Source organism: Adiantum capillus-veneris, chromosome 23 (genome assembly GCF_014529385.1).
Source record: "Adiantum capillus-veneris isolate H3 chromosome 23, ASM1452938v2, whole genome shotgun sequence".
In the NCBI taxonomy this organism is placed as follows: domain Eukaryota; kingdom Viridiplantae; phylum Streptophyta; class Polypodiopsida; order Polypodiales; family Pteridaceae; genus Adiantum; species Adiantum capillus-veneris.
The window spans coordinates 138,774,337-138,801,660 of NC_140953.1; the positions used below are offsets into that span (position 1 = coordinate 138,774,337).

A 27,324-nucleotide genomic window follows, 5' to 3' on the forward strand; every position below is an offset into this window, starting at 1 on the left:
AGGGAGGGAGGGAGACTGAGACAGTAGAGAGAGAGAGAGAGAGAGAGAGAGAGAGAGAGAGAGAGAGAGAGAGAGAGAGAGAGAGAGAGAGAGTGGGGGGGACGGGGGAGAGAGAGACAAGAGAGAGAGAGAGAGAGAGAGAGAGAGAGAGAGAGAGAGGTCCTTGAGTAGCCCACTGGAAGGAAGAGTGGGAGGAGAACTGGCGGCAATGGGCGGTGGTGGTAGGAGGAGGAGTGGCAGATGGTGGTAGTGAGCTAACACCACCAACCACCGGTGGTGGGCTAGGGTGTTGGTGGTCATGGGTGGTAAGGGGTGGCAATGGGAGGTAGAGGTGGTGGGAAAAAAAAAAGCCTCACTCTAAAGCTCGCTCCATAACCACCCCCTTTTATCCCAAGGGGGGATCATCGCCGCAAGACTTACATGCTTTTTTGGATTCAGATTGGGCTGGTTGTTTTGACACACGAGTGTCCACAAGTGGTTTTTGTTTCATGCTTGGCAATTCATGAATATCATGGTTGAGCAAGAAGCAACCTACTGTAGCCACTTCTAGTTGTGAGGTTGAGTACAGGGCAGTCTTCACAACTACGGTTGAGTGTCTATGGCTCAGACGCCTTATGGCTGATTTGGGTGTTGGACATGACACTGCCAACACTATCTACATTGACAGTCAGAGCGCATTGGCAGTTGTGAGGAACCTAGTTTTTCATGCTTGCACAAAGCACATTGAGGTGCATTACCACTATGTCAGGGAGAGGCTCTCAGTAGGAGAGATCATCTTGGCTTATGTGCCAACACAGGACAACCTTGCAGATCTTTTCACAAAGGTATTGTCTCGTGAGAAGCTCGAAGCTTTCCGCAAAGCTTTGGGCTTACTCTCCTTTGTGGATTGATATTGTCTTCAGGGCATGGCACTTCCATTTACTCATGTGCCAGCTCTCATTCACCGCATCACTCCATAGGGGATTTGTTACCATATAATGGTGGTAGTGATGTGTGTGAACACACTAGGACCGTCGAGGCATTTTGTCCCTCTTTAGGAGGTTTTTTCCCCCGTGCATTGTATATACGGCCATCACTCTAGGGCTATCCATCTTTCCATTGCACACTAAACAACATACTCTCAGTTGTGTGCCTTGAGCTTCCTTCATCTTCTCCAAGCTGCATGCGTTTCTCTGTAATCCTAATTCCAACAGTATTCAACCATCTCTTCAGGTAATCCCGCAGAGAATTGCTGCCTTTGCTCGGCAAAGTCTATCTTTTGAAAGACAGTAGCCTTGAGATGTAAATCCCAAAACTTGTCTACATACTTGTGGATAGACTCATGAGAGAGAAGCTTTAAGCTGCACCATTCACTAAGCACTTTGTCCTTTGCATTGCTTGCAAGGAATTGCTTCATGATGGAAACTCGTAGAATTTTCCATGTCTTTGGGGCTTCACTGTTGCCACGAAGGCTAGCCCACCAATGATGAGTTGATTTTTGGAAGCGCATAGCTACATGGTGTAGCTTGGAGGACTCTGTGAAGCCCTTGTCTCCAAAGGCCGCATCAAATTGCTGGATGAAGACCAACACTTTGTCGGTAGCACCAAAGGTGCCATCATAGATGAGAAAGAGATACTCTTTCCTCCCTCCTTGAACTTCTTTAGCTTTTGTGACCTTCGCCATGCAGGGTATGATTTGCGATGTCCTCCCCTCTTGTATTTTTTAGGAGAATAGCCATAGCTTTCTTCGGAAGAGGAGGAAGGTGAAGAAGAAGGAGAAGAGGGTGTAGCCCTTTTCTTCCTTTGTTTCCTCTCTTCCCTTTCGGAATGACGAGGAGAAGGATTGTGTGTTAATCTTTTCCTCTTGGGAGGAGTGGGCAATCGTCTAGACCGCCGTCTTCGTGGAGGTACATCTTCAGAGGAATTTAAAGTCTCATTTCTTTCTTGCTCTTTGGATTCCTCCTCTAGTATGGGAGAGAGTCTTCTTGTGGGGGTCTCTTCAAGAGGCCTCCTAAGCTCTCTCTCCTCTTGGAGAGGAAGGGAAATCCCATAAGCACGAAGTTGTTGAGTAACTTCGGCTTGCAAAGTAGGGTTGCCCATAGCTTGCTGCAACCTAGTAACGAGATAATTCACAAACATGGGGGCATCATCATTAGCACCTTCATGTGCAAAATTAAAGCTATCAATGTTCATTCTACTCTCTTGATTTTTGTCAGCCATGTTAGCAGAATTTATGTACTTAGTGTATGCTTTAGTAATTCAAAACCTTAGTTGCCACTCCTCTTAGCCTTTGAAAATTGTCTCTAAAAGTATCTACACCCACGACTCGATGTGGTTAATTATAGAGAGTAGTGGAGTAGGTCTAACATAGCACAGTTACCGAGGGCTAGGTCCTTTCGGACTTCTTACGGCTCAATAATGGTACAACCGTAGGCAAGTCTAAAAAGACTCCATTATTAAGTCCAAAGCTCCCGATAGCCCACATAGTGGGCTCAACAAAACCGATAATAGATCCCCCACTTACCCTAATATAATTAACAACATCAACCATTTATAGGCTACTTAAGGACCTCTCTTCTTAAGCAAGAAAAGAGAAACCAAATGCTCTGATACCAATGTAATGGAATTGGCCTATTAACTTGTCTTTGTAAGCATATCGGATGAACATAGTTGAAGATAACAACATAAACATATCAATTAATTAACTTGGCATAACAATACTTTTGCAAGAGAGAGAATTTAGAGAACATGACAACAGTTGAGGACCGGATTTATATGGAGCCGGTCCCCCCTCCAATAGGCATTTGTATTATGATTTCTCCCATTAAGAGAGACTTGTTACAATACAATTTTTTTGTTCCTTGTGACCTAGGTGATGCAATGAAGATGGAAAGCTTCGTGCATCACAAGCACAACATAAACTTTGAAGAAAGCTTTAACTATCCCAAGCCTCAGTCCCAAGACCTCAAACACCTTCGAAGGTGGAGAGAGCTAGCAGGGAATGAGGGTAGGGAAGAGGAAGAAGAAACATTTAATAGGAGAAAGAATTAGTTCCTCACTTATCATAACTCTTCTTGCTAGCATACATAATAGCATAGTAATGAAGATGGAGAAGATAGCAAGCTTAAGCATTGAAGCATGGCTCTTGGTTGGATTTGCACTCCATAGCCAAGAGTGTTGGTGTAGGCTCTCAACCTCTACTTGCTTGGAGAAGGAGAGGGAGCTCTTGCACTTTGCACAATGCTTTACGAGAGTGTGTGTAAGTGTGTGTGGGAGAGTATACCCCTCAAGCAACCCCCTGGCTTGCTTTGGTCGACCCCCGCTTGTAGCTCATGCTTGAAGCTCATTGGACCCCTCCAGGCCTAGCCAATCACAAGCAGGAGGCATTACAAGCAACAAGGGTAGCCTTGGGACAAGTGTCCCCCTTTCCCCTTTGAGAGAGAGGACTTGATAATGCAAAGATAATTAATTAAACCTCCTAAATTATCATTGGACCCCTTGGGTGGCCAACCAATAGGCTTCAGAAACACCATGAGGACGAACTTGACAAGTGTCCCTTATGCTTTCTTTGTACCAAGTATGCCTTGTGTGAGTGTGTGGGTGTTCTCTCTCATCCCCCTCATGTAGGGCTTGCCCCCTCCTTGTAGGGATTGGATCTTTGACTTTTGACACCTCAAGCCTCTCAAGCTTAGGCCCAGATCCCACTACAAGCTTGGCCCTTAAGCACTTTAAGCTTGGGCTGGGTTCTCACCTCAACTACATCCCTAGCATGTCAAGCACCTCAAGCATCTCAATCATCAAGCACCTCAAGCATCTCAAGCACCTCAGTTATCAAACACCTCAAGCACCTTAAGCTTGGGCCGGGTTCCCACCTCAAGTACCTCAAGCTTGGACCGGGCTCCCACCTCAGGCTCAACCCTAGCTTACCTAAGGTCAAAAGACTTTTACACTAACGATTGGAGGTCTTCAATGAAGCTAACCCTAAGGTCTTATGCTCCATTGGTTAGCCTTGCTCTTTGATAGACCATCTCTCATTTGGGCCCCTTTACCATTGGCCCCGTGTTGAGATAGATCTTTAAGCACATGTCTATATCTTAACCCTTGTTCCCGTTTATTTTCCCACATTGATGATCCGTTTAATATGAGAAAATCATTTGGGTTCATTAGATTTTAGATTTTATAACAAGAATGAAATTTGGACATATGGTTCTTTGATTTGCATCGGGTTGTAGATTTGACCTTAGACTTCTCTGACCTTGACTTGGAGAGGGATATCGGAGTATGCCTTGCACTTTGATCTAAGATTGACATTTGCATATGGTTCTTTGATGCATTGCAAGTCACTTCTTCTTTTTTCGGGGGGGGGGGGGTGCGAGTGTGGAGGTAGTGCTCTTTAAGAGCTCCTCATTAAGCATATCCTTGTTCAGATTTGCATAACTTGATTTTCATTGATCTTGTGTGTGTTTTAATTACTCTCTAACTTTTCACTCCACAAGATTTCTCACTTGGGATCAACTTCATTCAATTTGGACCACATTTACATCACAATTCTTCTTGATGGCTCAATCTTTTGGAGTGGATTTAGAACTAGCTATGCCAAGGTAAGGCATCTAGATAGGGGGATTCCCATGTTAGGGTGTGACACAAGAAGGGGCTATGTATCAAAAGGGTTTCCACACAATAGTCATTCCTCTTCACCTTCTCCTCTTCTTATCTATGCCAACGAGTCTTTTTATGAGTCACTCCGAATGTTGGAAAAATACCTTCTCTCTTTCGCTCACTCTCTCATTTGGTTTGCTTTTAGCCAACAATCCTGGTTTTAATGTGATGCGATCAATAATACACTTGAGCAAATGGCATGGTAGGGGTGATGTTTATGAGGTTACCTTCGCTCACACGACCCATCTTAGCATCGTCGGTGGATGAGCCTCCTCACGGCCAGTGCCGCCGATGACAGAGTGGCAGGGCAAGCAAGATATTGTGTTGCTAGCTCACCACTCGTTTTCTGTACGTGGCTTCCCCATTGCCACGTGGAAGCCGGCTTGGCATAGGGCATGACAAAACACATGTTTACAAACGGACAGAAAGGTGACCAAGTTAAGTGTACACTGCACAATTCGTAGGCTATATAGCAAGCATCTGTAGCCATTACAAATCGAAAGAGCTGCACTCGAATTCTCTACGTTTCGGACCATCGTCAGGTGAGGTCTTCATTGTCTTATACCTATGGCCGTGTTCTTCTTCTTCAGGTGATCTTTTACGGACTTCTTTTCAACAGTCGCTCTCATTTTATCAAAATCCCTTGCCGCTTATAAACTGGTGTTGAGAACTTGCCCTCTGTAGATTAGGGTTTTCTCCCAATCGCGTTTCTTTTCTGATTAAGGGTCAAGTTATGTTTCACATTTTTTTTTTCAACATTCACGCAGTATAACACAGACCTATTTTCTCTTATGTGCTTCTCTTTCTGTGAAGAGTAACTTTGCTGTTTTCTCTGTTTGAAGGGGAATTTGTTAGCTTATGCAATTCATACGTAGTGTTTAGGTGATGAAAAAATTAGAGTTTTGAAGCTACATTATCATTTCGGTTCATTCTAAACTTTGACAATTTTGTGAGCTGAATGTGCGATGGTAAAATGATTGTGATTTGGGAAAATTGATCTCTATTTATTGCACGGTGTCTTGTGCATGTGTAGATTTCATTGAAAAAATATGGCACACGGCAATGTTCATGTCATCAAAGCCCAGCATGAGTGGGATGCCAAGCTTGCGGAGGCACATGATGCAAAAAAAGTGGTATGTAGCTTCCTTTTTTTGTGATTTTGATCATGTTTTCTTCAAGCATGGCTTATTTATGTAATGGCAAGGTTGAAGAGGGAGCAGCCTTGTTCCGAGTTATCAACTATAGTCTGTTTAAAAGCAAGCAATCTTAACTTGCCCCTATAGAGAGGGGCTTTGCTCAAACCAGGGAATTATCCATAACTAGGATTATAGTATAGGTGATCTTTATCCATAACGCTTCAAACAGAAACAAGTTCAAATGGCAAAAGGCATACATTCCTTACAATGTGACATAGAATCTATTTTTTCCTCATATTCAAATCAGAGGCGAGTATGAAAGTATGATTTGAATATATATTCAAATCCTTGAAGCAAAGAGGAATCTCTGGACACACATTCAGATGATGAGGTTTGTTGGTTAATTGATTTTTGTGTGCACCCAAGTTTTAAATCAGGTTGAAACGTGCTTTTGAATGTGGAATTTATGAAAGGGGTTCAACATTTTTGTGAGTTTTTTGAATGAGTGTGAATGGTACTATGATGTCAATTTGACAAGTTTTGGGTGAAGGTGCCGCGGGAAGCGTGTGCGAGTGCAAGTGCAAGAGTAGAGAGAGAGAGAGACTTGCTTTGGGTGGAGCGCACAACAACGTTATCTTGTTGCAGCTCCTTATTCTATCGTATTAAAGAATAAGTATATATATGGTAAAGTTAGTAGATGGGTTAGTAGTAAGTCGGATGTCCGGCCAGTTGGTCTTAATCCCAACAAACTCCCACTTGAAGGCTAACGTAGCCCAAGTGACTTGGTATGTACAACCATGAAGTAATTTAGTGGCTTCAATCTATACCCATCATCTCACTGCAATGTGTAAACCACTCCAAAGCTAAGCCTTTCGTCAAAGCCTTTGTTGGGTTGTCGTCAGTGTGTACCTTGACCAAATCAATGAGCTTTTTGGCCAAGAAATCTCTCACGAGATGATACCTGACTTCAATGTGTTTCGGTTTGGAGTGAAACACGGGATTCCTTGCTAATACAAGAGCACTCTGACTATCATAATATATCACTGGAGTCTCATCAATGCCAAGATTTCTCGCCAAGCGAATTAACCATACAGCCTCTTTACTTGTATCCGACAATGCAACATACTCTGCTTCCGTAGTGGAAGACGACATACAATCTTGAAGATATGATCTCCAAGATATTGTTGCTCCAGCAAATATGAAGACATAGCCATACGTCGATCTCCTATTGTCGACACAACTCGCATAGTCTGCATCCGCATAACCACGATGGATGCATCTCTGTTCTCGAAGCGTAAACACCTGCCGACCGTACCTTTGAGGTACCTAAGAATGTGCTTCACTGCTTCCCAATGCTTATTGCCAGGATTTGCCATATATCGGCTCACCACTCTCACTGCAAAAGCAATGTCTGGTCTTGTGACCACCATAGCATACATGAGATTGTCCACTGCCGAAGAATATGGTACCTTAGCCATTTCAGCTCGCTCAGCATCAGATTTGGGTGCATCTTCCTTCTTGAGTTTCAAGAATGCCTGCATTGGGGTACTCAATGCTTTTCCTCCCTGCATATTGAAATGTTGCAAAACTTTCTCAATGTATGTTTTCTGAGATAACTCAAGAATACGCTGTTTGCAATCTCTTTTGATTCGCATGCCAAGAAAGTGTGTAGCATCTCCCAAAATCTTTCATTGCAAAATTACTGCTAAGTGTTTTCTTCAAGTTGGCAATTTCCGCAACGGATTTCCCAGCTATAAGCATGTCATCAACATACAAAACTAGAATGATCATCGAGCCATCATCTAGCTTTCTTGTGTACAAGCAATGATCCGCTTCGCTCCTTTTATATCCTTGAGATCTCATACATGCATCAAATTTATGATACCACTACCTTGAACCCTGCTTTAAGCCATAAAGTGCCTTTTTGAGCTTACATACTAGCTCCTCACGAGATGTGTTCTCTCGAACAAACCCTTCAGGGTGATGCATGTAAACATCCTCATCGAGATCCCCGTGAAGAAATATTGTCTTCACATCCATTTGGACAAGTTCCATGTCCTCAATCGCTACAAGACCGAGAAGCGTTGTCATCTTGACCACATGCGAGAAGAGTTCATCAAAATCGACTCCCTTTTGCTGTTTGAACCCTTTGGCTACAAGTCTAGCCTTGTACTTTGGATTTGGATCACCTGAGGTAAATTTTTTCTTGTAAACCCATTTGCAAGGTAAAGCTTTAGCATCATTTGGCAGTTCTACCAAGTCCCAAGTGTCATTAGCCAGAATCGAGTTATACTCAGATTGCATAGCCTGCTCCCAATTCACCACATCATCCATCATCATGGCTGCAGCTTGGCTCACCGCAAACGGTCAACATGATGTAATCAAGACCTCACAACCAAAAACACGTTGATGGTCATAGTGGGACTTATGGTTAGACCATAACTCTTCTGGAATCTCATAATTCAATGGCGTACTAGGCGAACGATTTATAATGTGCACTGCAGTCAAGACGGCTTATGTCCAAAAGCCTTGTGTAAGATTTGCCCAAAAGCCTTGTGTGAGATTTGCTCTAGAAAGCATGGCTGGGACTCTTTCTTGAATCGTACGATTCATGCGCTCAGCAACTCCATTTTGAGCTGGTGTGTATGGTGCAGTAAGCTGCCTTTTAATCCCCCTTTTAGCACATAAATTGTCAAACTCCTTGGAGACATACTCTCCACCGTTGTCAGTCTGTAACCTCTTGAGTTTCTTGCCAGACTGATTCTCAACGAGTGCTAAAAAATTTCTGGAACACAGGAAGAACTTGATCCTTATGTTTCAAAGGATATGCCCACACTTTTCGAGTAGAGTCATCTATGAATGTCACAAAATAGCTGGTCCCCCCCTAGAGATTTGGTTGACATAGGACCACAAACATCACTATGTACTAAATCTAGAGGTTCAGCTCGTTTTTGACCCAATGGTAAGTGCACGGACCTAGTCTGTTTGCCATAGATACAGTACTCACAAACAGGAAAGTCAACATAAGACAAGACAGGTAAGTAACCAAAACGAGTCAGAGTTCTCATTTCTTTTTGGCTAATATGACCTAGCCGGCAATGCCACAACTCAGTAGACGGCAGCTCGGCTATAGATATGTAAGCATGACCAACATCTGACACATGCATGGAATACAAGGTACCATGCTTCTGACCTCTGAGTACAACAAGATTACCTTTGCGTACTATCCACGAACCATTGCCAAATGTGGTGTTGTAGCCCAAATCATCAAGCTGACCAACAAAAATCAAGCTTTCAGTCAACGTGGGCACATGTCTGACTACATAAAGTAAAGTGCGTGCCATTCCTTAGATGCAATTTGACGTTTCCGACACCCTCAATGTCTAGTTCATAAGCATCACCAAGTCTCACTTTGCCACAAGAGGAGAATAAGTAGAGAATCACTCTCTATGTGGTGTCACATGGAAACTTGCACCAGAATCTACTATCCAATTCTGTGCATACTGCGCATCTTTTGTAACAAGAGCCTCGACAGGTAGATCTGCTGTGAAGACCAATACGTCAGAGGTAAGTGGCATAACAACCGCTGGAAGAGTCTCTACAATAGAAGCATTTGAAGACTCTAGCACATTGATCTCCTCTAACTTTGCTTTGTCCTTGTTTGAATCATCAGACTTAGAAGTTTCACCGGATTGTTTATCCTTCTTGCTTTGTTGCTATTTCCTGCAATCCTTCTTCACATGCCCTTTTTTATGGCAGTGATAGCACTCGACATTACGCATAGAATCCCGAGACTAACTGCGTGAGCCCCCACGTTCCTTGCTTTTGGCATGTCTTTGAGTGCGGCCCCTCTATCTATCACTAGCAACATACGCATCACCATCCTTCTTGCCTTCGAGAGATTTCTTGCGAATCTCCTCGGTAAACAGACTCCCAAGGACGTCATTGTACACTAGACCGGTACCAGGTCTTGAGTTGCTAATCGCAGCACAGAACGTATCCCAAGATGAGGGTAAACTGCATAGCAAGAAGATACATTTGATTTCCTCATCGAAGACCAAACCCTGAGTGGTCAACTAAGTGAAAATGATATTGAACTCATTAATGTGAGTAGAAATAGTGCCCCCTTCCTTCATACGAAGGTCAAACAACTTCTTCATCAAGAAAACCTTATTAGTGGCACTTTTGTTTTCATAACTGGAACACAACTTATCCCATACATCTCTAGCAGTCCTTTCTCCAACTATAGTAAAGTACACAGATTCAGCCAAATGTAAACGGAGGGTAGATTTGGCCTTAGCATCAAGTTTCTCCCACTCAACATATGTATACTCGCCCTCTGGGCGCTCCATGATAGGATCTAGTTGGCCTTTTTGTATAAGAACACCTTGAATCTGCTCTTTCCAGATAGCAAAATTCGTCCCATCAAATTTCCGGATATTGTAAATATCCTTTTCACCACTAAATGACATGGTTGCAGACTAAAGATAATATGGCGATAAACACTGGTAATTTCGGCATAGTTTCCTAGAAAAATTGATAGAATCTCAATCCAAAACTGTCACAAGAGATCAGTAACGCATCAAAAGTAATGCTCTCAAAGCATAAGACAGACGCATCAACCACTAACTGTGCATAAAAAGTCAAAAGCTGACCAAGATTGCCAACACGGCGTTAAATGCACCTAGTCCTCTCCATACATGTCCTATGGCGAGGCCACGAAAAAAGGGGTACTCCAACAACCTGTATCACCGAAAGGGACTCAACATTCGAGAATCCTCCAGCTCAAAAAAACCTCACGCTATCGACCCTCACAAAAGGTTATGTAGATAAGAAACGAGCCAATCTCAGAAAGGGCATCCGAATCGAGTCTCAGAAACGGTCTGGACTGCTAGAAAGAAGCAAAATCTGCTCCACAAAAGGTATATATGGCAGTTTCCGCAACTCAACGTACATCCATTGTCAACGATACTGCAAGGTGCAGTATACGCGCTCAAATAGGTGCCAGACAAAATGTGCAAGCTGTAAGCAAATCCCTGGGGGGAGTAAAACCGTTCTCAAAAGAGCTCAAGCACTATCAAAAGTGACAAAACAATGCATATCCGCATTAAATACTCCCACTGAAATGTGTGCTGATACTAATCACTGCAACCTGTAAGAAACCTGGATATCTTGTATGTATCAAGAACCTGGGAGAAGATGGATGCCTGAAAAACCCGAGACAATGTCGTTACCGAAAAGTGCTCCTAATCAGCCCATAAACACTGTCTCAATAGCACATAATAGCCATAAAATGCCTATAGCACTAGGTTGGTAACCTAACAGGACATAAAAGTGTCCTTTCAGGGTTTTGAAAAAAACCTCCAAAACCATAGTAGATCCACTCATTTTGTAAAATCCTTTCATGAGGTTATAGTTCAAGGCCTACTACACATGGAAAAAATAAGAAACTTGTAAAATTTCTCATGTTTTGGTCACACCAAGCCTCCAAAGTTGATGGACCAGTACGTTTTCATCAAAACAGTCATTTCTTACGTTTTGTTGCATAAAAATAAGATTAGGGATTTTTGTAGGACTTGAGCTAAATTCCCTAGTTAACTTCAATGGGTTGATGATCAGAACATATGATTGCTTCTCACTCACTATTTTTTGTTTTGCCAAAAGAAATAGGTACAAAAAAGTTGAATTTTTACCATTCGGCAAACCTATCATCAAAGTTTCTATAGCCACGCTCAATACAAATAATATATGCATGTTTTCTTAGTTCCCTATTGTCCTTTAGGTTCATAAGGAGCCATGGAGCATGTCAAAAGAATAATATATCTCTTACCAAGGGGAATCTTGGGGACAAAGATGAAGTGCTAAATACAGCAAACATGAGAAAACTGGGTTCAACATTATGAGTTGTAGAATTCCATAGAAACTATTCAATATCTAGCCAAATTTGATCCTTATGACTAGATATGGTTACTACCTACAAAATGCATGTAGTTGTCACAAGAAACTAACAATATTGAAAAAGCTATAATTGATATACTAGAATGTTTCGTTTTGTTCTGTAATTGAAAAAATAAACCATTGTTGTCTACTATGCAAAATAGGGTATTAAGTGCCCCAAAACTCAAGGAATATTAGATTTATGTTACAATATGCAACATAGAAAATCAAAACTGCATTTGGATATCATGAAAGCCACCAAAAAAATCATAGAAGAGCTAAAATTGGCTAAAAAACAGGATTTGACAATTTTTGTAATTTGGTCATAACTTACAACTTTAACATTTATTTCTCCTTAGAAGCATCAGGACATGTTGAGGACTACTAAAGATAGTTCTATAGCATTATAGACCTCACAAACATGAATTCTAGAGTGGTATAGTTGCAAAAAGTTGAAAAAAGCCAAAAACAAGACCCGTTTTTTCACACAGTTTAGGTTGTGAAATGTTGTGCAAGGACAAGGTTAAAGATGGAATTGATATGCCAAAAAAATGTCGAGTTTTTTTCAACTCATGAGACAACTTTCTAGACAGATAGCACCTCAAAATCCATTTTGAAACTCTTGACATAATTCAAGGAAAATGGTCACTTAACAGGACATAAAAGTGTCCTAAGACATAAAAGTGTCCCATTACCAACCTAGTGATATACCATCCCAAAATAGTCTCTGAACAACCTGCACCTGTGTCCTGTACCTGTACCTGTAGCTGTAGCAAAAGTGGAGTTGAAAAATATAACTCCTGAAGCGTAGCTCGGATGAAGCTTTCGGCTGCACGAACAGCTTCGAAAGAGGGGTAAAATCACAAGACACCTTAGGACGCCCGGTGGAAACGCTCTCGAAATGCTGAATTTGCCGATGCTGAAATCGGAAACCTGTTTGCACTTTTGAAAGTGCACGTGCGAAAACGGCAAGTACAAACCCTGCTCTGTTACCAGTTGAAGGTGCCGCGGGAAGCGTGTGTGAGTGCAAGTGCGAGAGCACAGAGAGAGAGAGAGACCTGCTTTGGGTGGAACACACAACAACGTTATCCTATTGCAGCTCCTTATTCTATTGTATTAAAGAATAAGTGTATATATGGTTAAGTTAGTAGATGGGTTAGTAGTAAGTGGGATGTCCGGCCAGTTGGCCTGAATCTCAATACTGGGGAAGGATTAATTATGTTCGGGGGGCTAGTTTTACGTCCTCTTTACCAAGACGGCATTTTAATTTTCTTTGAGAGAGGCTTAAAAGATCCGTCTATGACAATAAGAACCTTAATAATAATATTATAGAGCAAAAAATTTCTAGCTACTAAACAAGATATAAAATTTTCCATTTAAAGATTAATGAGTTCAAAAGATTCTTCTTAAGTTAATTCGCTTATTATTAAAATATTACAATGTCTTAAAAACTTGCCTCATGCAAACTTTACAAAGATTTTTGAGATAAATTGCTTCATATACGATTTTTATAAGGACTTTTAAGTAATTTGGATTTATATTTACGCATGGGTTCATTTACTTCTTTAAGAATTTCTTCCTATTGTAGTAAATAACTCTATAAGGTGGTTGATTTGAGGTGAGTTGCCTAGAATTAGATCGATACGATGATCTTTTGGTCTTTCAAGAGGTAATTCATCGGGGAGAGTGTCAGCAAAGAAATCCGGTAGTGGTTAAGAAAAATTGGCGATCTTTATCTAAATTCGACAGGACATTTTCATTCCTCATTTCTCCCTCTCTTTGACAAGAAGCAAGTAAGCAAAAAGACACTTCTTTATTTCTCTTTATGACCATGGGTATGGGCCAATCACTTCCACTAGCATCTACATCATTCTGGTGCTCTTTGAAATAGGAGGACAATTTCGTGCTTACGTAGGTTGGGATAGGATGAATTTTGTAATGTCAGGGCCTTCTCAAAATAATGTCACATTCTTGGATCAGAGCAATTAGGAAAGTATCTCGATCAAGAGTACTTGCCGATCTTCAAATTCAAATGACCTTGAACAGGAGGAGAGTTCGTGGTCAACCCCTCACGGGCTGAGCTTGAGTTGATTGGAGAATTTTTAACCTCTTTGGAATGAGACCAAGAGATTTTGATCAGTCCAGCAAAATAAAGGTGTCTGTCGAGCCTGGAGCAAGGAGCTTGGATCAAACAAAGCAGGACACTTTGCCCATTCAAGTTGCCCACTTCTTTAAGAGCTGTCATTTACCTTTCTGATTCTTGGTGCTAGCTTGTACGTCAGGGATTGAAGTTAAGGTAGGAGGAGTGTCTTTCTTGTAATTTGAGCAACCTTCTCTTAGCTCCCTCTAGCAGAGAGAGTCTTTTGCTTTGCATGAAAGATACTAAACTCTTGTTTGTGAGAAGTTCCTTTTGAATGCAAATTCCCAACAAGGAGGGTAGATTGCACCATAATCTAAAAGGTGTTTCGAGGGTATAGCTTCATGCTTTTCTGAAGTGTTTCAAACTTACACATCTTCTTTTCTTTGGAGACTTTCATAAGTGAAGGTACCTTGAGAAGTATCTTTCGGAACTCGTTAGAAATCGCTTCATGCTCTTTTTGTGCGAGCCAATTGCATTCTTTCTTTCCCGATTGATGAAATTCACTCGAGATAGCATGAGGCCATTGATTTTTCTCTAAGGATGGAAGGAAAGTTGAAAGGATAGACGAGTGCAGAAAAGCGGAAGCCTTATTCGCAGAAAGAGCTAGACAGAACTCTTGACCAGAAGATGAACCACATATTGGAAAGGATACTTATTGTGTAAGATTTTGGGATACTTTCCTTCCGGCCTCAGCCGATTGAGAGGTTTTGTTGTGGACTTCCCAAAAAAATTCGAGATTACTGTCTTAGAGATGAAGACAGTGTCCATTCAACAATTGATGGGACATGCTAAGCGGGGATTTGCTATGCAGTCGGGTAACTTCCCACTAGATGAACCTTTGACAAGTGAGAATAGAAACGATGACAGAAAGATACACGATCTCGATTGACAGAAGACAATACATGATCTCGATTGACAGAAGACTAGAAAGATGAATATTTCATAGCAGGAAAGTGTTTTGAATGTGGAGAACAAGAACATATCGCTACACGGTGCCCCAACAAGGCACAAGAATGAGGATGACTGATAGGATGGAAATACAGCGGGACGAGGAAATACTCGCTCGAGAACAGATTTTAGATTGGAACATTATGGATGATTTAGCATTATTTTGGTGTATGAATTTATGAAATAAGACTTTTTTGTAATAAGATTTTGAATTTTTGGATGAAACCAATATTGTATAGAAGATCTTATTATTTGTGAGCATATAACACGATTATGGAGATGATGATGATGGCTTTGGAGCGGTGATAGTTCCCGGATGAACCTAAATTGGAAAAGAGCGAGAAGATACTCGTTCAGGAATAGATACTGGCTTTCCAAGACGGGAAAGAGAAAGGTGAAGTGAACGATGGTTCTTAGTTAAAAACCATCTTGCATTAAATGCGAACTGGATGGAGGAGGACCTAGTAGATATAGTTCAGATTTGGAACTTTACCTCGACGCTTTTGGTCTAGCTGTGGCTATTCCAAGAGTTCCCACAGATTAGCGGGCGGGGCTCCTCAAGAGAGGAGTTACTCCGCTCCTTTGTCATGTATTACCTGAATGGAATAAAGTCACTAATTTCCTTTTGGACATTAGGGATATTGATGTGTTGATAGTATTCTGCTGGATGACTTTTGAGAGAAGTACTTCGAAATGGGAATCCTCCGAAATGGTTACTCGCACACGACAGTGCTCGTCGAAAATCTCTATAGACATGATCGCAATATGGGATTAGTTAATCCGACATCAATGAGGTCCGGGATGGATCTAGATGCGATTACTAAATACGTTGATAGCGGTCATGGTCTGAGATTTGGAATGATTTTTTATTTGATGTGATCTGACTGTCATGTCATGTGATGTGACTGTCGTCTTTGTACAAGTGTTGGATTCGTGTCATCTAGTGCGTCGGTACTTAGAGTCAATGTGTCACAAACTGTTGACGTGTCAAAGCCCCGAAGAAAGGAGCCAACTTACAGATACCGGCCAAGGGGCCTAAACCCTAAGAAGAATAAGTAACAGAAGAAGAAGTCTTACCAACTTATGGGGACCCCGTCCGATGGGGTCCCAAGTGACATAAAGGATTAAAATAAAGCAGGACCCACACACACAGAGAATTGCGTAGCAATTGATGACGTGGCAGCTGTATGGAAATTCCGGAAATTGCACTGACACGATGACGTGGTAGATTGTACGGATTTTTGTGTTTTGCGCAGACTGTTGTACGGAATTTCCTGATTTACGCTGGTAGCTTTTTGGTATTGCTTTTGGACTAGAAGCTTTTGAGTTTGAAGGCTTTTCATGTAAACTGCTTTTCATAGGCCAGGGGCCTTTAAATGTGTGCTAAGGGCTCATTCTCTGGCATGCTTCCCAGAGAAGATGCAGAGTCTCAAGTACCGGCTTGTACTGTGTTGATGCAATACCGAAAGGGGCGTCAAGGTTTGGGGCCAATACTCTCTGGGGTGGAATTTCGCCACTCTATGTCGCGTGTCGTCTTTGAAAGTACAGAACTTTGCCAAGCTTGGGGCAAAGTGAAAGATCAAGAAGCCGTGATTTTCTTCGATGGAGGAGCCAAGGCCAACTTCATTTCACCTGAATTGGCAGCGCGGTTCGAGATTACACTGGGTAGGATGGGACCACCACCAGAGGCAGTTCTAGCGGCACCCGTACGAGACATAGCCATTACACCTGTCACATTGGCAAACTTCGGTTGCATTGTCAGGGGTATTTGGGGCACAAGGACTTTTACATAAAGCCCTTGGAAGGTTGTGACGTCCTCTTAGGAGTCCCTTGGTACCATAAGAACAACGCCGTGGTCGATTATCGGGCAAAGAAAGCAACTTTGACGAACGAAAAGGGCCGAAAAATTGTACTTGATGTAAAACTGAAGGGCGAGTCTGTCCCTATTGTATCGGCTACGGCCATTTCCAAATTAATGAAATCCAGTCTCTTTGTTTACTCGATCTACTTGAAAGAGTTAAATGATGAAAACAAAACGAACATGCTTGAACTTGATAGAGAACGCCAAGATTTTCTCCACACTCATGCCGATTGTTTCTCTGAGGGCCTGCCAGGTGAGTTGCCTCTATCTCGACGTGAGGATCATACCATTGATTTGATACGTGGAAGCACACCACCGAACCGGCCACCTTACCGTGTTAGCCGAGCCCAGAATGAAGATTATGAACCAAGTGAAATTCCTCCTGGAAAAGGGTCTTATCCAGCCGAGTACTTAACCCTACTGCTCTTCGATGTTGTTGGTTTTAAAAGAAAGATGGATCTTGGAGAATGTGCATTGATTACAGAGCTCTCAATAAAATCATCATCAAGAACAGATTCTGATTCCAAGGATCGATGATATTCTTGACCGACTTCACGGATCCTCTTGTTTTAGCAGGATTGATTTGAAAAGCGTCGGGAGATGTCTACAAGACATCCTTTCGGACGAGCTTTGGTTTGTATGAATTTTTGGTGATGCCTTTTGGCCTTACCAATGCTCCAGCGACCTTCAACCGAATAATGGATAGAATTTTCAGACAGTATAGATCATTGTCGGCACTTTCTAGCTGACATGCGGATGTGGCAGTGTACGGATGCTTGTAATTTGTGTTGGTTGCTTTTGCCTGGCAGATTTCGAGCAAAGCTTTTGGGAATAGTTGCTTTTGAGTTTAAACATTTGGGGCTCTGCTTTAGGGGCAACCCTTGTAACAATAAATAAGTCTTTTGGGCCTCATTACTCAGAGCATTTGGACGTAGAGTTTGAGTGTGAATTCCCGTAGACTCCCTTGTACTTTGCACACAGATTAATATAAAAAAGAAATACTGAAAGGGGCGCCAGTCGTTGGGGCCAATACCTCTTGGCACGGCACTACACCAGGCTGTGTCGTCTTTTGTGAACTGTTTTAAAGTGAATCTTTGCTGTGCTGCAGTAGAATCTAGATTTGGGGTGTCCAAGTTTGTTACAGTGGTGTCCCAAAAAGAGTGAATTTTTCTTGTCGGAGATACACTTTTCGGGACACATAGTCTCAATAGCAGGAGTACAGATGGACCCGGCCAAGATTGAGACTAAACGTGATTGGCCCGATTTGAAGAATGTTCATGAAGTTAGAAGCTTCTTGGGCTTGTGTTCTTACTATCGGCGGTTCATTCGAAAGTTTGCAGAGGTAGCTTCCCCTTTGCACATTCTGACACAGAAAGGAGTCCCTTTCTTGTGGGGACCCAGAGAGGTGACTGCCTTTCAGACACTGAAAGAGAAATTGACTATTGGATCAGTATTGACTTTGCCGGATTTGCAAAAGTCATTTGAAGTATATTGTGATGCTTGTGGTCGTAGTGTGGGAGCGGTCTTAATGCAAGAAGAACATGTGATTGCCTATGAAAGCCGATTGTTTTCAAGGCCAGAATTGTCAGCACAGCTTTTGGCAGTGATCCATGCTATTGCTTTCAGAAAAGCAGATGCGGTGGGCTAACATCTTGTCACAGTTTCTATCACAAACGGGAGTGCATAGCAATATGAAATATACTCTGATAAATAGGATTTATCATTTATTATTGAAGTCAGAGGATATAGAGAGAAATATATATATATATATATATATATATATATATATATATATATATATATATATATATATATAGAGAGAGAGAGAGAGAGAGAGAGAGAGAGAGAGAGAGAGAGAGAGAGAGAGAGAGAGAGAGAGAGAGAGAGAGAGAGAAGATTGACACAGTACTTGGGAACGGAAGATGGGTTGGTCCGTCCCGTAATAGTATCTTTATTATTGAGGAGAAGTCTATACAAGCACTTGAACCGAACGTATTACCGTTCGTTCTAGAATAAGACAAGATGGTTCCCGAAGCCTTGGCTTCCTATTCCTAGGACAAAACCCTATTCCAAGGAACTTCCGTTCCTTATTCCAAATCCTCGAGAACCAAGGTTCTTGCCTCTGGATCTCACCTTCCAGACTCAGGGCATGGCATCCTTGCAACTCTTTTCCGACTCTGTTCCCAGAGTCCTCTTCTTGCAGAACAACTCTGCTTTCCCAGATGTGAAGTCCTTTCCTTGGAAATCTCAACTCCCGGATAATATCTCGAGAGTCTACCTCTCTCGGATCCGTGGATCTACTTCCTAAACTCAGGTATGAAACCGATGGGCTGATCTGGCTCGAGTTCCTCAGAGCGCTTTCTCCTGTAGAGGCTTATGCCTTCCTTTGCTCCTACACCCTCACTAAGAGGAAGTACACCTGCAAACAAATACTTAGAGATCATAACATGAAAATCGTTACCTTCAAAGTCTCGACGCTCGAAACGCAACTCGGTTCTTGAAAAGCAATTCTCCGAAAGAGATCTCGACATAGAAAATCCTCTCTTCCAATCCTACACACAAAAAAAGAGGGGTGTTCTCGAGTTCCTTCTCGTAAATCAGCCCCGTCTATGACATTTATGGGTTGAAAACAGAGAAAAACAGCAGCTTCTTGCGATGGAGACACGCTCCGTAGGCACTTCTTTGCGAGGGAACTCGCGCACTGGGTCTTGGCCACATCAGGTACACTTGGGGCAGCCATGGGCATCACCGGCAACGTATTCTTTGCGGCTGAAATCTGCAGCCGCATCTCCTCCTTGCGAAAATTGGTCTTCCCTCTGGGAGAGGGCGTGATGCTTTTATAGCTCCCTGGCCACGGCAAAGATAGGAGAGCACAGGCTGCCCGCGTAGAGATCACGGCCGTTTTCTTTTTTGTTGGGTTTTTTTTGCGCACTTTTGCCCCAGAGAGAGAGAGAGAGAGAGAGAGAGAGAGAGAGAGAGAGAGAGAGAGAGAGAGAGAGAGAGAGAGAGAGAGAGAAAACGCTCGCTGATCTGTTGCCTTATTTATCGCCTTATTTATCAAATGGCTGCCCACTTATTAAGTGGGCGGCCAACGTATTTTAAATATGGTATGAATTTTCACAAAAACTCAATAAAACCTTATAAGTTAAAAACAATGCTTTCACAGCACTTCCCAGGCGGTCTTGGATGCAATCACATGCAGAGTTGCAATGCAGACATAGAATTGCTCGCGGGAAAGCATCCGCTTTCTCGAAAAGCAACCCGCTTTCTCAGAAAGCATCCGTTTTTTCCTCAAAGTTTCCTTTGAATTCATCTTCATTCAAATGCTTGCTTTTCCTTGTGCACAATTCTAACACAGTACGGAATTTCCTCTCGACTATGGATATCCCCTTTCCGATGCACCCGTCACCCACCTTGTGATGCATTAGGAATACCCATCACCTAGTCCTTTGCTACCGAACTGACTTTACAATCTCCTTCGCGATGTGCTCTGTCACCCATCCTATGACGTATTAGAGATGTCCGTTCCCGGATGGTGGGATACTGTTACGAGGACGTGGCAACTACTAACCTTAGTCGTTGGTTTCTTTCCAATGATTTTTGTTTAATTTTTGAGACCCTCTTTTTGAAGTTGCAAATGATCGGACATTGTATGGCCAATGTGAACGGTAGTTTCACCCGCAGACGGGAAGTGGGTCGGCACTGGAATTCGTATAGTAAGAGGATGTCTAGGCTCAGTCAAGGTCATGTAGGTCCCCCTGTTGCACTTAGCAAGTTGGTGGATACTAGGAAGTGAACTCAATAAAGGCATAAAGTCAAGGTGGCATCACCAACAGAAAGTATCCAACAGTTGGGCCACATTGCACTTTTGGATGCGGTTCCAATGAGGATAGATGGCCAGATGACCAGTGGGAGCCCAGCATCTCCTAAAAATTAGGGAACTGCTATTTTGAGCCATGAAATTTGTTCGCGTCATTACCTCCGGAATGAAAAGGGGAACATTCTATTGTTCTGCTGCAAAGTCAACTGATGCACCAGTTGAGAGATTTTTAAGCAGAAAGCCCAATGCGGGAAAATTGCATGTATGAGTGCCAAGTGGCACTTTTTGGTCAATTTACCAAGTCTGGGAGAACAGAACCCGTAACTGACTTTCTAGAGCAGTTTTGGAGGCTGATTACACTAATTTTCAGCCATTTCTCTCCATTTTTGAGCATCCCATGACTTTACCTTGGACCAAGGAGCTCATTTTCAGCATTGGAAGGCATCAGATGCGTGTTTATAGGGCTGTTTTGCTGCGTTCTTAGCGATACGCAGGTTTTGACAACCATGGAAATCTTCCCCTTTTTGCATCTATTTGTTCACAGATGCATTACAGGTCAAGAGCAGCAGAGGGGGCGCTCGATTTATGCTGGGGGGATGCTTCATTTAGAACCTGTCATAGGTTAAGAGAAATGGAGTGCTTTCTTTCCCTCTCATGTACAGTGTGGTGCTAGGAGTGATGCCCTGCACACTACACACTACTCTCTCTCTCCCCTACGTGCAGTTATGTGATGCCCCACAAGAGGGCTCTTCATTTGACTGATGTACAGCTGTGTGGTTTCATGCTTTTGTGTTGAGGCAAGAGCCTCCTTGAGCAGGAACAGGGGTAGCTAATTGCTACTCCAAAGCAGGCACCGGTGAGGGTCATAACCTCACCGTACAGGTGCGTTTTCAGCGCTGTGTATGCGCTGTAAATTGACTGTTTTTCAGCCATACGGACGCCAGAACCATTGGGAATAGTGCCCCACTGGCAGAGGACAATTAGGGGACTGTTTGGGGCTGAAAACAGGGCAAAACCAGTAAATACAGCGTGCTGAATTTACTGTTTTTGGGCAGGAATCAGGGGGTTTATGCTAGTGGAAGTGGGCTCCAACAGGGGAATTGGTTTCGCGCAAGTTTTGGGGTTGTTATGCTGCCAAAATTTGGCCAAATCAGGTAGTATCTAGTGTGACCTTACTTTGTAATTTTCCCTCTCAAAGAATAAAGAAATACCGAAATGGGCGCCAATTTTGGGACCTACAGGTTGTCGGCGTTTGCTCGGAGCATTCTAGCTTCCGAGTCGTGTGTGTATTCAAGTGTTAACTGCCGTCGCAGGTTCTCTTTGCAAAGTGCTCTCTGTGTGTGTGTCTAAAGTAAAGAATTACGGGTGAAAGCCAAAGCCTACCACCCCACGGGCCGGTTTCAGATACTTCTTCCGGGTGCTCCCTGTCACCCATCTGATGTGACGCATCAGCAGTACCTGTTCCCGGGCCTTACAGATATTCCTTTTCACATTGCTCCTGTCATTACTCTGAATGACGCTTTATACTTGGATGTCTGTAGTGAGAAAAACCCCCTCTTAAAATTTTAATATTTCATTTATAATTATTTTTCATGGTGTTCCAAGCGAGAAAACCCTCTCACTTATAAATCCAATAATTCATTTAGAATTATTTTAACGTCAGATAAAGCCAATTTAGCAACACTTTCACTTCCAGATTGTCCATGTTCAGGGACAGAAGAACTTGGTGGCAGATGCTTTGTCTCGGAAGTTGCTAGTCTTGGCTATTTTTGCGTTCCATTATAGAAGCTTCGAGGGCATGGTTGATCAATGCGCCACAGATCCGGATTTTTCCGATGTTTTCACTCGAATACAAAATGGGGAAGTAGTAGCGGGATATTCCATACGGGATGGCTACTTGATGAAGAAAACGATGTGCGTTACGCAGCCGTTGAGAGAAAATGTTTTGATTGAGTGCCATTGTCCATCTTTTACGGGTCACCGCACCATCGACACCACCTTGAAAGGTGTGGAGCGTTACTTCTTTTGGCCGAGACTCAAGAAGATGGTGGAAGACTTTGTACGCAGTTGCTTGGTATGTCAAGAGGTCAAGTTTGACAGGCATAAAGCACAGGGGTTGTTACAGCCTTTACCCATTCCCACCCGCCCTTGGGAAAGTATTGCTATGGATTTGAGTTTTGATCTCCCGAAGACACAGAGTGGGCATGATGGCATTGGGACTGTCATCGACAGATTTAGCAAGCAAGCTCACTTCATTCTAGTGAAGAAAACAGTCAAGACGGATCATTGCACAAATTTTTAATTTACATGGCATGCGTGAGCCAATCGTCTCTGAAAGGGATCCCCAGTTAACGAGTTTGTTTTGGAAGGCTATTTGGGAGAACATGGGCACACGGTTGCAGTTATCGTAGCACATAACTTACTTGCTCACAATGCTCGGGTAGTACGAAAGTGTCTCTTAGGTTCCTGGCTTTGCCCCTTCCTCAGAAGACTCAATGGGAACTTTTTTACCCTTGGTGGAATTTGCCTACAATAACACGATCCATTCTTCGACGGGGAAGGTGTCACAAGACGGGAGCGTACACGAGCACTTAGAAAATCTGAAAATTATAATACTTTGCAAACATGAGAGAAGGGAGAAGATTGACACAGTATTGGGGACCAGAAGATGGGCTGGTCCCCCCCCGTGAAGAGTATTCTTTTATTCAGGGAGAATTCTTATACATGCACGAGAACCTGAGGAAACCCCTCCGTTCGGTAACCTTAGACCCGAAGGTCGTGCTTTCCCGTAAAGGGCTTGGGCGCAAGGCCGTTCCTTCCCGTAAGGGACTTAGGCGCGAAGCCGTACTTTCCCGTAAAGGGACTTAGGCGTAAAGCCGTACTTCCCGTGAAGGGCCTTCCCGTGAGACGGGAGATTCCTGCAAAGCAAACCACACAGAGCAACAATTCTAAATGCGTATCAACACCTTATACCTGTCGCTCCTTGCTTGGAGAATCGACCTCCGTACTCAATCGTCACGCAAACACTTGCAGTTCCGTCGCCAGTCTCTGCTCCAGAATCCTAGCGCTAGTGCTTTTCTGCTGCTTCCGGCTCTCCCAAACTGAAACGCTGGCTACCCTTTTATAGGGTTTGACACCCGGCAGGAATAGGGGTCCAAAAGCAGAGCTTGGTGCTCCTAGAGAGAGGAGAGAGAAAATTGCGTTTTCTAGAGAGAGGAGAGAGAGATCGCAAATCAGCCCCTTGCCTTGGTTTTAGCGTTGGTTTTCTTTATAAGGGCCTTGCTTGCTTTATTTTATTAATAATAATAAAGGGGCTGGTCACTTTAAAGTGACCGGCCACTTTATAAAATAAAGTGTGAACCTGTTCAAACTTTAAAAACTCACTCAGTTAGTTAAAATAATACATTCCAGGTGTCCCCGGGTGCAGGACATGACACAGATGAAATGCAGACACAGACTCCTCGCGGGAAAACATCTGTCCTCCTGCGACTATTCCTGCTTTTCGTAAAAAGCCCATCTTTATTCTTGTGCTTGCGTTCTTACGCGTACTTTCTTACTCGGTTCGGATTTCCTCCTTAGCCTACGGGATGCCCCCTTAGTGATGCACCCGTCACCCATCATGTGACGCATCAAGGGCACTCGTAACCCGGCCCTTTCCACCGAACTTTCGGAAACTCCTTCGCGATGTTTACCGTCACCCATCAAATGACACATCAGAGTTGTCCGTTCCTGATGGCAGTTCCTGTAGCTACAATCTTTTAACAGTTCTTAGTGCACATAATAAAATATCCTAAAAAGAGATTAATCATTAAAAATAAAAGAAAATAGTCTAATTAGCAACATCCCTCTGGCTTCTAAACAGTTGACCTCAACTGTAGTGCTTGGACATATACCTCCAGTATCTCAAGATAAGTTGCTAGTTCCTCCTGCGTCATCCACTGAGCATTTAGATTCGAGTAGTTCTTAAACTTAACCAAATACTTCCGTGTTATCTTTCCAGATTTGAGAGACCGCTCCTGATGACTTACTATCTGCTCCGGTTGGAGTATTTCTTCTGTTTCTTCAACCTCAGGAGGTTCCTCAGCGCTAGGCTGGCTCGGAGGCGGCCTACATACGGCCGGAGTAAACTGACATGGAAAGCATTATGGTTCTTCCAATTAGGCGGTAGCTCTAATCGGAAAGCGACATCATTCACTCGTTCAGTAATCTTAAACGGCCAATAATAACGGGTAGAAAGTTTTACCACCTTCCCCTTATGAGACGCTTGTTTCTTAAGTCTTGCCTTTTCAAACTGGAGTAAGACTAACTGTCCGACTGTTAAGTCTAGATTCCTTCTGTGCTTGTTTGCAGCGTTCTTATGCTTTTCCTGAGAGCGTAGGATAGCTCTTCTAACTTGCCCGTAGGCGGTGTCCAAATCTCGGACAAATTCATCTGCTGCAAAGATCTTATCCTTAGTTAAAAGGATGGGTGGAAGCAAAGGTACTTTCCCAGTCGATAAGTGTATGGTATTGTTATACGCATACTCGACAAGAGGCAAATATTTCTCCCAGTCAGATTGCCGGTCTGACACGTAAGCTTTTAACATATCCAATACTGTGGAATTGGCTATCTCACTTTGCCCGTCCGTTTGAGGATGGTAGGCAGATGAAAAATTCAGCTCTGTACCAAGATTATCCATCAAGGCACGCCAAAAATTTCCTGTCATGCGAGGATCTCGATCGCTCACAATAGACTTAAGCATTCCATGATGCTTAAAGATCTGTGCTAGAAAGACCCTAGCCATATGATCTGCTTTGATCGTTTTCTTGACAGGTATAAAGTGTGCTTGCTTGCTAAACCTGTCCACAATGGTCCAGATCGTGTCATTTCCAGTTTGAGTTCTAGGGAGATCCATGATGAAGTCCATGGCAATACTTTCCCAAGGTTCATTAGGCACAGGCAAAGGTTGTAGCAACCCAGGCGTCTTATGCCGATCATACTTCACTTTTTGGCAAACCAAGCATTCTCTGACATACTTATCAATGTCTGCTTTAAGGCTAGGCCAAAAGAAATATTTTTCCATTGCTAAGGTCGTAGGGAGAATACCACGATGACCCGCATAAAGCGAAGCGTGTGCTTCATCCATGATCTTCTTTCTTAATGGTTCCGCCACACATATGGCCTGATGGTGGTAGAGATAACCGTCCCGAATGGAATAGGGAAACTCATTCTCCCCACGATGTAGCTTTCCCCAAATGGTGGAGAAGTTTGGGTCATTCGGATACAAATCCGGTAGTGCTTCTAATTCTTGGTGATACATCGAAGTGATAGCGTTCACCCTTGGCCGTCTAGACAATGCGTCTGCGACTACATTCTTACTCCCAGCCGTGTGAAGGATCTGGAAGTGAAACATAGGCAAAAAGTTTGCCCACCTCATCTGCTTCTCAGATAGTTTCCTTTGCATAAGAAAATACCGCAAACTCTGGTGATCAGTCTTGATCACAAAATCCGCACCTAGAAGATAGTGCTTCCAGTTAGATAAGGCGTGAATCACAGCCGAGAGTTCCTTTTCGTAGATTGATACATGCAACTCTACATCCTTAAGCCGTCTGCTTTCGGAAGCCACTGCATGGCCTTCTTGGTTTAACACTACCCCGATGCAATCGCCTGAAGCATCGCAGTGAACCTCAAAGGGTTTCCTTAGGTGAGGCACTATCAAAATAGGTACATGGCTTAGCAAGTACTTGAGCCGATCAAAGGCTCCTTGTTGTCTCAACCCCATCTGAAAGGAATCTTCTTCTTTGTCAAATCATGAAGTGGTCCTGCTACATGAGCAAATCCTCGGACATACCTTCGATAATATGAACATAATCCCAGAAAGCTACGTACATCATGTATTCGTAGTGGGAATAGGCCAATCTTCTACCACTCGGATCTTGGCAGGATCCATACTCACTTGATTGTGAGAGACTATATGGCCGAGATAGTGTATCTCAGAGAGAAAGAACTCGCTCTTCTTTGCATTCACATGCAACTCATGCTTTCACAATTCTTGAAACACTAAGTTCAAGCGCTTCCGATGTTCCTCTTCTGACTTAGAGAAGATGAGTATGTCGTCAAAGAATACTCCCGTAAAAGCTCGGTACGGGCTGAAAATGCGGTCCATCATGCGATTGAACGTCGCAGGAGCATTGGTCAAGCCGAAAGGCATTACCAAAAATTCATATAGTCCAAAGGTCGTGCGGAAAGCATTCTTATGGACATCCTTAGGGGCGATCCGTATCTGATGATACCCACTCTTCAAGTCTATGCGACTAAAGACACTTGCACCCTGCAACTTATCAAGTAAATCATCAATCCGAGGGATCGGAAAGCGATTCTTGATCGTGATCTTGTTTAAAGACCTGTAGTCTATGTACATTCGAAACGTGCCATCTTTCTTCTGCACCAGTAGAACTGGAGAGCAGTAGGGTGAAGCATTGGGCTGTACTAACCCTTTCTCTAGAAGCTCGTTGACTTGCTTCAAAATTTCTTCTTGCTGAGCAAGACTTACCCGATAAGGGGGTTGATTGGGAGGCGAGCTACCCGGTATGAGATCTATGCGGTGATCTTCCGGGCGTATCGGAGGGAGTTCATCAGGAAGTGTTTCCGTGAAACAATCCTTGTACTTTTCAATAAATTGAAGACGCTTAATTTCTAGACTAGAGAGAGAGTCCCTACTAGTTTTATCCTTTGCAAAAATCAAGTAAGCAGAAACACACTTCTTCATTTCTTTCTTAATGGAGATATGGCTTACAATTGGGATCTGCCAATCTCATGCATCAGCTTGAATCTTTATTTTCTTACCCCCATGATCAAAAGTGAG

At 43.0% G+C, this 27,324-nt stretch overlaps 1 protein-coding gene across 1 annotated transcript in view; it reads left to right on the forward strand.

The window, feature by feature from the left end:
• Positions 1–5,027: 5,027 nt before the first annotated feature.
• Positions 5,028–27,324, forward strand: part of LOC147428694 (thioredoxin H-type-like) — a 78,209-nt gene continuing 55,912 nt past the window's right edge. Inside the window, exons 1-2 of the mRNA XM_086497437.1 lie at positions 5,028–5,180; positions 5,672–5,771. Of these exons, the coding sequence (XP_086353563.1) occupies positions 5,688–5,771 (84 nt within the window). The 5' untranslated portion in view covers positions 5,028–5,180; positions 5,672–5,687. The remainder of the gene's footprint in view (positions 5,181–5,671; positions 5,772–27,324) is intronic.